General features: G+C 36.7%; 1 protein-coding gene across 2 annotated transcripts in view; it reads left to right on the forward strand.

Moving 5' to 3' along the window:
* LOC131072805 (AIG2-like protein D) overlaps window positions 1-13,613 on the forward strand; it is a 146,016-nt gene that overhangs the window by 82,984 nt on the left and 49,419 nt on the right. For both annotated transcript variants that reach the window (XM_058009064.2, XM_058009063.2), the window contains exon 3: window positions 1,937-2,029. In XM_058009064.2, coding sequence (XP_057865047.2) covers window positions 1,937-2,029 — 93 coding nt within the window. The remainder of the gene's footprint in view (window positions 1-1,936; window positions 2,030-13,613) is intronic.

The raw sequence follows: 13,613 nt of genomic DNA on the forward strand, positions 1-13,613 counted from the left end.
CCAAGATTCACCATTGCACTTCATCATTGGATTGTTAGAGGTTTTAGCTGGAAATGTCTTTGGAGGATTTGACAGGCAAATTTGTGAAGTCTATAGGCAAGATAAAACCCTCATTTTTACTCATATCTCCTAGGGCATTGCCTATATTGTGCTGGGTATCTTTGCATATGAATTCCAATAGCTGGGTGATAGAGATTGATATATAATATGCAGGTTTAAAGTGCTTCATGAATTTAGTTAAAAGAGTTGGCAGGCAGGGTAATATTTGGATGCCATGTTATGAAATAGGGTTATATATTATTGCTGATTGATGAGCGCTCACATATCATCCCTTGGTAACTGTGGGAGTGTTTATCTTTGACTGGAAAAAGGAAGTATTTGAGTCTTGAAACTAAATATAGTGGAAATTTAAATAGTGTTCAGATATTGCTTGGGACGTGAAGGTATTTCTGAGTGGTTGGAAAGGAAAGTGTAATACTGTAGTTGCTGATGTTTATATATATTTGATGCTGGGTGTGTGGCCAAGTGCCATTTTGTTGGAATATCATATGCTCTAGCTGCTGCTTGTACCTGTACATTGTTACTGCTTGTAATAGGCTTCAAGACAGTGACATTGCAGTCATATCAACACACAACTTGGATGTAATTAAGGTCGGATTTATTTATGAAATGCACTCTAATGCTATGCTTCAGTTTATTATTGCTAAGTATTTGTTTCAGTGGTTGTGTTTGGTTCAATACTTTCAATACTTTACATGCTGAGTGTAAGTACTGTCATAAATTATCTCTGCAATATATGTCAGTACAAACCAGAAACTGAATGGTCAGCAAGTAAGGAAACTGATTGACAAAATACTTAGAGTGGAAAGTCAAAAAATTTGGTTCAAAACGGGGTAGGACACTTCACTGCAAATATAGAAAAACCTTGTGAGATGGGCACTTTCGAGTCTTGTGCTCAACCTCAGAAATAAAAAAGAAAGGCCAAATTTATTTTTGTGCAAAACCCCAAAAGATAAAATTATACAGTGTGCGTAAGTAGTAAGCTTGTTCGTTATTTTAGGTTTGAGGAGTAGTTTAGATCTCAAGGAACTTCCCTTGCTATTTTAAAGAGGAATTTTCCTTACACACTGTTCCTTTTTAAGTTGTCCTGGAAAGAACAAATTAAAATACTAACAGATCCTTGCAAACATTTAGAATCATAGCCGTTGCCACATTGCTTGCTTTTTTGTGTGAAGTAGAAGATGAGCCTTGGAAGTGAGGAAGATGCACATTTCTCGAAGGCTCACTCTGGAGTTTTTCAATCAAGTTTTTTCTGCAATGTATGCTAAAGGAAGCACCATTGAAAAAGACATGAGGAATTGTCCCAACTGATGTACTTTTGGGCAGGTTACGAGGTAATTTAATTTGTTTAATAAGATTGCTTGACTAGTGATGATAAATGTTCTTTGCATATGAACTTTTTTAGCATGATAGTTATATATCTCTACTTTTTTATAAGCTATTTTATTTTCACATTTTTTTTTCAGTTATTTTTGGGATGTTTATAAACCATGGCACTCATATGGGATATTAATTATTATGTATATGTTTTACTTGCCTATTTCATGTGTTATTTTGGTCATTTATGGGGATTGTGTTTTTTCTTGTCATCTGATATATTAACTTTAGTTGCCTTATAGACTGTCAGATATATACTTTATTCTATGCTTTATTTTTTAATATTTATTATTTTTATTCTCCTGTTGTTTTTCTTGTGGATGACCATTATTTAAACATGTAGAAACTTTGGTTTCCAGATATTGAATAGACCAGTACATATATATTTGGATGGCGTTCACGTTAATAGCTATGAATTATTCTCTATTATGTTTTCTTTTTAAAGTTTTTGGTTGTGCTTAGTCAACATAATTAATTGATGTTTTGTTTACTTTGACAGGTTCTTCTTAGCTTGGCAGATCACGAGTTAGATATTCTTGACAAGTTTGAAGATGTTGATTATAAAAGGACACTAGAGGAAGTTATAGTGTTGGTAAGTTATGTGGGTTTTAAAATAATTTGCTTAGAATATTTTTTGTCCTAGGGAGGCCATTTAAGTGAAGTAGATTGTGATACTTGTGTAAGTCCCAAATTAGTGCCTTTTTATCAAATCTTCGAAAGAACTAGAAGTATATTTATTTGTTAATGATTGGGGTTGATAATTATGTTGTGGTGATTATTAGTCCATCATCTTTTAATTGGAAACAAGAAATTTTGTATTATAAATTATAGCAAAGAAACCATATACAAAGTTTGATCCATTTTTTGTGATAAGCACAAGCTCTGAACCCAATCTATACCATATTTATAAAACCATTCAACCTAACCTATCATAGTTTCTAACATAAAAACTGAAAAATCATCAATTATACTATAGAGCCAATGCAAGTATCCACTAAAATCCTACACAATAGATCATAATATAGGTTCATAATTGAGTTACCATTTAGCAGGTAAAATAATTGAAGATATGAATCTCATATATCCAAAATGAAAAGTACTATTAGACCAATGGGAATTTCCCATTTGAAGCAAAATAAAAATTAAAGATAACTTAAAACAACATATATAGAAATGATGTTTACATTCAAAGCAACGGAGATCATGATTCTGTCACTGCTGCCAGCAGAAAGTCCCCTCTTCATTCAGTTCTTCAGTGAGCTAGTAAATGCTCACATACTAAACCTCTAGGAGTCACCTCTTAGAGAATTTCCTGTAGCTCCCATTGATGCTATTTGTGTTGGAAAATCCTTCATGAACATTGATTATCTCAGTAATCAAACATTGGTTGATGAGGTATTCCATTTTTTCACATGAACGATCTCATGAGATTATTGATGGTATGATGAAAGAATAAGTATCCGGTAGAATACTGAGAGAGGGGGGGGGGGGGGGGTGGGGTGAATCAGTATACTGAAAAAGTGATACAAACTTCCCAATCTCAAATTGAAACTCACAAAGTAAACTTTCACTATCAAGATCAATACTCAACATCAACCGGTTAACTGTTATAAGTATAACAACTTAACAATAAACAACTTCAATCTTGTAAACATCAAAATGCTTGATCATACATCAACATACTTCATCTCTCAATGCTTCTAGTTATCATGCCTTATCATAAGTTAATCAAATTAACAAATCAGATCATAACCACAAAAACATTCACCACTTGACACAAATGTTTATATGTGGAAAACCCAAATAGGTAAAAACCATGGTGAGATGAGACTCACAAGGATAGCTATCTGAGAACTTTTGAAGTTCGCCCTGTTAGGAGCCAAGCCTGTTAAAGCTTTTACAATAAGTCCTGTTAAGAACTGATTCTGTTAGGAATCACCCGGTTAGGGGATTTACAAAATGCCTTGATGAAAAGCAAAATACCATATTAGGAGTAACCTCGGTAGAGGGTTTGAGAATCCAAGCTAATGGACCACCTTGTTAGAGGATTTAATAAGTAACCAAGCTTGTTAGAGCTTACCCAGTTAGGGGATTTCAATTTTGCTGTAATTGTTAGAAAACAACAGGTTTTCTTGATTTGTCTGAATAGCACTACATTTGCTTGATCAGATCTTTTTAAGCTTCAATCTGCTTTCACTCAAACTGCAAATCCATTCTCTGATTAGGCAACCACACACTCAACTGGTTTTCAGCCAACACTATGCCAACACTCTTACAAACAACTTCATCGACCTTAAATTCAAATCAATTAGGTTGGTAACACAACAAAAACCTAATTCTCTCATAGAGATTACAAACAAGTCGGTTCAATCTTGACCGTTAGAAATCATAACAATCTCTTCACATTCTTCAAGAAAATTCCAATTGCTCCATGATCATCGCTTCATTGGACTTTGTAACTCATCATGCACTATGCATTAGATGCAATCCACTTTGCTCATTCCCTAGACAATCAAACAAACGAACAAACGCGCCAAAACAATTTGAACTAATCCTCATTCAATGATCACAGGTGTCTCCATCATTACCGCTCATCATTAGATCTTAAACCAACAAACTTGATCGGTTAGGGTTTAACAAAAAACAACTGGTAGTGTTTACCGGTTACATTGTATAGAAAATGATTAACCTTATACACCGGTTTACTGGTTCAACTCACAAACTTAACATACTGGTTTACAACATCTTCCACAAAGCTCTTCCTGCCGGTTACAAGACAATTTCAATAACAACAATAATAGCAATATCATAAATACCATTACCGGTTCAATTGACATCAATGACAACATATCATATCATTAATGCAATCTTCATGCAAATGCCAACAATCTCCCCCTTTGACATTGATGGCAATACAAATATCAATGCCTCTGATTGCTGCTGTGATTGGTGAATAGGAATCTTGGTTTACATTACCAAGTATTCACCATGCTCTGTCTGTCTTCAGCCTGTCGCTGGTTTCCCTTTGCCAGTCACATAATTCTTCTCCTCAATCACATAATTCTTCTCCCCCTTTGACAACAATGCCAAATTGAAAGTAAAACATGTAATTCTTCTCTCATTGTGCATCAACAACATACTGCAACTTGATGCTCCCCCTGTGGAATACATCCACTTCTTCATCAATCCATGTAAAATTGTACAAGTAATCTAGGGACTGATGCAATTAGCATCATGCTCAACTAACTTCATGAAGAGGGACAACCCCCAACTGACTTCTAAGATACTCAAAAGTTGTCTTAGGTAGAGGTTTGGTAAAGATATCTGCAAGCTGCTCCTGGGTAGAAACATGCTCTAAGATAACATCTTTACTTTGAAATTTTTCTCACAAGAAGTGATACTTCAATTCAATGTGCTTGGTGCGAGCGTGCAAAACATGATTCTTAGAAATATTAATGGTGCTTGTATTATCACTTAAAATCTTTATAGGTTCTGAGATCTTCATCTTAAAACCTTCCAAAATGTGCCTCATCCAAATAGCTTGTGTGCAATTCATATAAGCTACAACATACTCAGCTTCAGCAGTAGATTGTGAAGTACAACTCTGCTTCTACTACTCCATGAAACTAGCCTTCCTCCTAGAAAAAATGCTCCATCGGTAGTACTTTTCTGGTCATCAATATTTCCTGCCTTCAAATCAAAGTTTCCTCCATATGGATACCATAATCCATAGTCAACTTTACCTTTCAGATATCTAAAAATTCTCTTTATCGCTATCAAGTGTGCTTCCTTTGGATTCTTCTGAAATCTAGCAAATATACCAACCACATGGGCAATATCCGGTCTGCTGTGAACAACATAGTGTAATTTGCCAATCATTGATTTGTATTCCTTTTCATCAATAGACTTAGATTCATTCTCGTTGGACAACTTACAACCTGTAACCATTGGTGTTCCAACTAGTTTACAGTCACTCATGCTAAAAGTCTTCAAAACCTCTTTCACATACTTAGATTGAGTAATGAAAATACCATTCTTCATTTGCTGTATTAGCAAGCCTATGAAATTTTTTATTTCCCCCACTATAGACATTTCAAATTCAATCTTCATTTCATCTGCAAAACTATTGCTCATGACATCATTGCCTCCAAAAATAATATCATCAACAAATACTTCACTGACCAGTATTTCATCTCTCTCAGACTTGAGATAAATATTACTATCATCACCGGTTCTTCCAAAGCCTATCTTCGTCAGATGTATATGAAGTCGTTCATACCATGCTCTGGGTGCCTGCTTTAATCCATACAAAGCTTTATGCAATTTGCATACCATGTCTTTCTCATTAGTCAATGCATAACCATCAGGTTGCTCTATGTATACCTCTTCTTCCAATATCCCATTAAAAAATGCAGACTTAACATCCATTTGGTATACCTTGAACTTCTTATGGGCTGCAAATGCAAGTAAAGTTCTGACACCTTCCAGTCTTGCTACTGGTGCAAAAGTTTCGCCGTAATCTTCACCTTCTTCTTGAGCATAACCCTTGCAGACTAATCTTGCCTTGTTGCGAACTACAACACCATCTTCATTTAACTTGTTTCTAAATACCCATTTAGTAGCTATAACATTCTTGTTTACCGATCAGGGTAGCAGGGTCCAAGTGCTGTTCTTCTTAATCTGATCCAATTCCTCCTCCATAGCTTTAACCCAATGATGATCACCAAATGCCTCCTTAGCACTTCTAGGTTCAATGGTGGAGATCATGCAAGAGTTCTCTCTTATTTTCCTTCTAGTTAGTACTCCAACATCCTTATCCCCAATAATATGCTTAGGACTGTGGTTCAGTCTCACATACATAGGAATAATATGATCATTCTCTTCAGGTTTAGCGTCTTCATTATCATCTTCTTCTGAATTTATTTGTTCCGGTTGAACAAGTACATCAGGATTTGCTTTACCGGTTTCTGATTTAACAATTTCAGGTTCCAAAAGCAAAATGCAAGGATCTTCATCCTTTTTCTCTGAACTTGTTCCTTTTGAGACTTCGGGACATTCATCTACACGAACATCAACACTCTCAACAATTCTCTGTGTTCGGTTGTTGAAGCATTTATAGGCCTTACTCTTGGTGGAATAGCCAAGAAATATGCCTTCATCACTCTTAGCTTGAAACTTGCTAATTTAATCACCTCTTTTAATAAAACATTTGCTACCAAATATTTTAAAATAACTAAAATCAGGTGATCTTCCATACCAATATTCATAAGGGGTCTTGTCCTTACCTCTTTTCATCAGAACTCGGTTCATTGTGTAGACTGTTGTACTTACAGCTTCTTTCCAAAATGTTTTCGCTACATTTCCTTGTATCAACATTGTCCTAGCAGCTTCAACCACTGATCGGTTGTTCCTCTCTGCTATACCATTCTGCTGTAGTGTCCTTGGTGCAGAAAGCTGTCGCTTGATACCATTCTCATCATAGTACTTAGTGAATTCCTCAGAAGTAAATTCACTGCCTGGATCTGTTCTCAAACATTTTATCTTTTTGCCACTCTGTTTCTTAGCTAAGGCCCTGAATGCCTTGAATTTACCAAAAGCTTCACTCTTATTCTTCAAGAATGTGACCCACATCATCCTTGAACAATCATCAGTGAAGATCATGAAATATCTATCACCTTGAATGCTTCTTGTTCTTATTGGTCCACATAGATCTGTATGAACCAAATCTAACAAGTGCTCTGCTGAGAAGGACTTGCTCTTGAAAGTTGAAGAAGTCATCTTTCCTAACTTACATTCTTTACAAAGAGTATTAACCGGTTTGTCTAGCTGAGGCAGACCTCTTACTGTCTTGGACTTGCTCACTTTAACAATGTTATCAAAGTTTATATGACAAAATCTCCTATGCCAAAGCTAGCTATCATCTATCTTTGCAATCAAACAGTTGCTAACTTTAGGATTAAGATGAAATAGATTACCTCTGGTTTGTTTCCCGGTTGCAATCAATTCACCTTTGTTGTCAAAGATTTTGCACATACCATTTTTAAACTCCAGTGGGTATCCTTTGTCATTAAGTTGTGCCACACTCAAAAGATTGTGCTTTAGGCCTTCAACCTAATAGACATCGTTAGCACTGCTCTTCCCATTAAGAGAAATAACTCCCTTACCTTTAACCATATAGGGTGAGTCATTGCCAAATCTGACAACACCGCCATCAAATTCCTTCAAGGAAAGAAATTTGCTCCGATCACCGGTCATGTGATGTGAACAACCACTATCAATGATCCAATCATCAGAGTTGTCCATCCTGGACACTAGTGCCTTCTGATCTGATATCTCTTCCTTAATAGCTACAGACACAATATCTTCACTAGCATCATCATTAGATTCTTCATCAGTAATACCACTGTCAATAGCAATAAGACAATCTCTCTTGCCTTTGCCCTTATACTTCTTGAATTTGTCTCTCTTGTATTCATCTTCACCATTAGGACAATTAGCTGCTATATGACCAATCTTGTTGCATGCAAAAGATTTTAAAGGTAGGTTACCTCTATATTTCCCAGTACCTCTAGGTAGTCGTTTTGCCAACAATGCTTCAAGTTCCACTAAGCTGTCTTCATCATCAACATCTATGCTGGATCTAGATTCATAACCATGACAAGTATCTCTACTTTTTCTCATAGATGGGTTAGAGACAGAAGCTCTAAATGCTGATTTTGATTTCTGTACACTGCCATCATAGCCATTTAATTCAAAAGCAGTAAGTTTGCCAATGATAGCATCAAGAGTTACCTTAGTTTTGTCAATGGACTTCAACTCCTGAATAGCTGCAACTCGGATAGCATAGACCGGTAGCAGGGTTCTCAGTACCTTATTGATCACTGTGGCATCTTCCACTTTCCCTCGTGCACTCTTTATTTCACCAACTATCTCTTTTATCCTTTGACCATACTGCTGGATATTCTCACCTTCAGACATTCTCATGTCATCAAACTTTCCTCTTAAACTCTCTTCTTTAGCAATCTTAACATGTTCATCACCGCTATAAATCTCTTCAAGTTTTTTCCATACTTCATATGCAGTTTCAAGACCATGAACATCTACATATTCAACATCAGATAGGGAACTGATAATAGCCTCCAATGCTTGATGATTTTCTTGTTGTTCTTTCTTTTGATTGTGAGTCAGAGTTCCAATAGGTGTTACATACAGAGTTTCTACATGATCCCAATACTGACTTCCCAGACTCTTAATGTAAATCTTCATTCTGTCGCTCCATATCCTATAGTTATCTTTGTTGAACTTCGGACCTTCTTTCTTCATCATGATCTACAAGATCTTTTCCTCAAGCTGTTAGGCTTTTAGGTTAAAGAGGACCTGAGACGCTCTGATACCAATTGATGGTATGATGAAAGAATACGTATTCGGTAGAATACTGTGAGAGGGGTGAATCAGTATTCTGAAAAACTGATACAAACTTCCCAATCTCAAATTCAAACTCACAAAGTAAACTTTCACTATCAAGATCAATACTCAACATCAACCGGTTAACTGTTATAACAACTTAACAGTAAACAACTTCAATCTTGCAAACATCAAAATGCTTAATCATATATCAACATACTTCATCTCTCAATGCTTCTAGTTATCATGCCTTATCATAAGTTAATCAAATCAACAAATAAGATCATAACTACAAAAACATTCACCACTTGACACAAATGTTTATACGTGGAAAACCCAAATAGGTAAAAACCACGGTGAGATGAGACTCACAAGGACAGCTATCTGAACTCTTCTGAAGTTCACCTTGTTAGGAGCCAAGCCTGTTAAAGCTTTTACAATAAGTCCTGTTAAGAACTGATTCTGTAAGGAATCACCCGGTTAGGGGATGTAGTATCCCAGATATTTTTGTTTTGTTTTTAGGACCAATAATAATCATCAACCAACAAATAACCCGTTAAGGTTAGAAAAGATAACTCAAAGCTTGCTGAAAATTGCAACCCTTCCACTTTCTGATCACCAAGTGCCCAATATGGGAAGGTGAGAGCATACGGTGAATAGGGGATCGTTAGTCTGCTGAAAAGATAAAGTGAATATAATGCTGGGCGACAAGCCAACCCCTTTCGCTTATCCAGCGGGAAAGCAAGAGACTTGGCGGTGAACCAGCCAAGAGAAACATACAAAGACACAAATCACTCGATCGCAATATTTTAGCGGGAGGATTGAAATTACAAACAAACTCAACTCGACCGCTTATGTAGCGGGAGGACCATTACAATCAATCATCACTCGACCGCTTATGCAGCGGGAGGATTGAATTACAATTTAATTGAAATAGGCAGCAAGACAGCCTCTTCCTCTTTTCAGCGGGATGAGAGTTTACAAGCCAGAATTGGTTAGTAGTACTACTACTTAACTTTACAATAATAAAGAGAGTGAGAGAAGAAGAGTAATGTTGAACATCCAAATAATAAGCATGAAATTTTGCTAACATCAAAATCTGCACGCTGGAAATGCAAAAACAACAGCCTGTGGATTCACTAAAACACTCATAACTCTCTCATTACTCACCCAATTCACCCCAAATCAGTTCTAAACCAATGCTACACCAGCCACAATGAAAACAAACCCAAAGGAAGCTATCAAAACACACATTTCTTTTGCACGCATCCCAATGCACTCACTAAACCCAACGCCTAACTAGGGAATTTCGATTTGCATTATAAAATTCCACACTCAACATAAGGTGCTAAAAACTTACAAGATGCATCGCCAGTGGTAGGAAAGATGGATGAGTCGGTACCCAAAATGATGGAATCACCTGGCCAAGAGGTATGAGCAAAATATAGTTTCAGCAACTCCTCGACCAGCAACCAGAAAACACTCCAATCCCACATAAAACACTCCACAATCTGCAACTCACTCACCAACAACATTGGAAATACAAGGACACAGCTAGGTACTATCTTGCAAGTACGAAACTGAGACTTAGCTAGGAAGCCACACTTCGAAGCTCAGATTTTTCAATCGCCAATCCGGCAGCATAATGATGCAATTTCATAAGATAATCAAAATGGGAGCCCAAGGCTCTTATTTATAACCTCTAACACCACCAAATCCAAATGCAAATGCTCACAAATGCGCCCAAATTCCACTTTCCCATTTGCATTTCATTTACCAAGTGGACCCAAGGATGGTGCCCATACCATAAGTCAAAAATCATGCCAAGTAAGAACAAGACCACGATTTTGACTTAGCAAATATTTTTGGTGAATAAAATAATATCTCCCATTATAAAAATGGCATCCCTTTTTAGACATAATAAGCTGTCTAGCACTTAGGAGACATTATGCACAATTTCCATAGTCATTAATCAGTAGTAAAAATAATCAAATTAATTAAATATTAAACCTTAGGATAAGGAAATAATATTTAATTATATCAATTATGACTCAAATATTGATTATTGCCAAAACCAGGATGAAGCTGAGCAAGGAAGACCACTGAACTGCTGCAGAATCAGGACCCTGTCCACTACCAAAAATAGAAATACGCATATTGCCACTTACTAAAAATAGTAAGTCATGAACTACTGCTCCAAAAATCATGATCTTCTCACCTAGTGACGGAGCATGGAGAGCTTAGTAGGACAATATCACCAAAACGGCCAACCCCCGACTTACTAAAAATAGCAAGTTCTCGCTTCATCAATATTTGACCCTCATTCTTCATTCCACATAGCCTACGGGTCTCAGGAATAGGCCAATGGACCACTGGAAGGACATCAACGATAAGGGGACATTACAAGGGATTTACAAAATGCCTTGATGAAAAGCAAAATACCCTGTTAGGAGTAATCTCGGTAGAGGGTTTGAGAATCCAAGCTAATGGACCACCTTGTTAGAGGATTTAATAAGTAACCAAGCTTGTTAGAGCTTACTCGGTTAGGGGATTTCAATTCTGCTATAATTGTTAGAAAACAACAGCTTTTCTTGATCTGTCTGAATAGCACTACATTACAAGGGATTTACAAAATGACTTGATGGAAAGCAAAATACCTTGTTAGGAGTAATCTTGGTAGAGGGTTTGAGAATCCAAGCTAATGGACCACCTTGTTAGAGGATTTAATAAGTAACCAAGCTTGTTAGAGCTTACCCAGTTAGGGGATTTCAATTCTGCTATAATTGTTAGAAAACAACAGGTTTTCTTGATCTGTCTGAATAGCAATACATTTGCTTGATCAGATCCTTTTAAGCTTCAATCTTACTTTCACTCAAACTGCAGATCCATTCTCTGGTTTGGCAACCACACACTCAACTGGTTTTCAGCCAACACTTTGCCAACATTCTTACAAACAACTTCATCGACCTTAAATACAAATCGATTAGGTCGGTAACACAACAAAAACCTAATTCTCTCATAGAGATTACAAACAAGTCGGTTCAATCTTGACCATTAGAAATCATAACAATCTCTTCACATTCTTCAAGAAAATTTCAACCGCTCCATGATCACTGCTTCATTGGACTTTGTAACTCATCACGCGCTATGCATTAGATGCAATCCACTTTGCTCATTCCCTAGACAATCAAACAAACGCGCCAAAACAATTTGAACTAATCCTCATTCAATGATCACATGTGTTTCCATCGTTACTGCTCATCAGTAGATCTTAAACCAACAAACTTGATCGGTTGGGGTTTAACAAAAAACAACTGGTAGGGTTTACTGGTTACATTGCATAGAAAATGTTTAACCTTATACACCGGTTCAACATACAAACTTAACATACCGGTTTACAACATCTTCCACAAAGCTCTTCCTGCCGGTTACAAGAAAATATCAATAACAACAACAATATCAGCAATATCACAAATACCATTACCGGTTCAATTGACATCAATGACAGCATATCATATCATTAATGCAATCTTCATGCAAATGCCAACAACATGATCTTCCAAAGTGCCCACAAGGGAGAAATTCTTAATACTAGCAGGCACTAAAAAGCTGGATGTAACTGCTTAGCAGACGAGGATCAAGCACACTGTGGTAAACACTTTATGAACTGGACAATAGCGTTGATCAAAAGAATAATGCTTGTGAGAACAAACATGTTTATTGTCAGACATTCCTTGATTCATCAATCCCAATTGCATGTCACCTCCCCACCTTTTCCATAGTGTCTTAAAACTCTTGATTGTGATGTCCTTGGTGCTAAAGTGTCGTTCCTTAATAATTGTGATGGACCTCCCAAAGCTCAAAAATCCGAGAAAACCCATTGGTTTCTATGAACCCAATACCACAAAAATGCCCTCAAATTGCCATTTCAACAATGGTTTAGGGGTTTTTGGCCTAGCCTCTCTCAGTTGCATACTTGGGGTTGGATCTCAAAACATTGAGAACCTTTGATTACTGGTAAAGTTCATATTTACCCCATGGCTGAAGGGTTTTTAATTGCAAAGTTTGAGAATGCTTAGGATAGAAATAAAATTCTTATGTGATCATTATTTTAGTTGGGAGGACAGATTTTTATTGATGATTAAACCTTGGCACTTTGATTTCAACCCTTCTTTTGAAACGTTTAACAAGATCCCGATTTGGGTTTGGCTTCATAATCTCCCCCTTCATTTATGGGTTGTTAAACGTTTAACAAGATTTTTTGATGGTGGATGATGAATCATTTGATATTTTTCACTCCACCTTTGCCCGCATTCTGGTTGAAATGGATGTTTCTAAAGGGCTGCCTGTTGAGATATTACTCAAATCTTCTAAGGGTTGTTGGGTTCAATCTTAAGTTTATAAATACTCGTGAGTGAAGGTACTATGTTGCTGGAAAGCATTCTCGATCCATGTCTTAATGGTTTGAGCTATTATCCATGTTTCTTCCGCCCCTTCAACTGTTTCTTTGGAAGTATTTGAAGTGGAGGAGGTGCATCTTCCTCTTGTTTGGATGACGTGCGATGGATGTAATCTATCAATTGCTTGTTTTCTTCTTTCAATTGCCTCTTCTTTTTGACTTCGATCTCCAATTGCTCTTCCATGCTAGAGGCTGATCCTCTAAATTCTTCAACAACATGAGTGCGAGTGATAGGACCGATGTCTATCTCCCTTATGTCATAATCTTCTGCAGTGATTTGATCCCTAGGCTTATTGTATTTGGGAACAACTAC

The sequence above is a fragment of the Cryptomeria japonica genome, chromosome 2, assembly GCF_030272615.1.
Source record: "Cryptomeria japonica chromosome 2, Sugi_1.0, whole genome shotgun sequence".
Taxonomy (NCBI): Eukaryota; Viridiplantae; Streptophyta; class Pinopsida; order Cupressales; family Cupressaceae; genus Cryptomeria; species Cryptomeria japonica.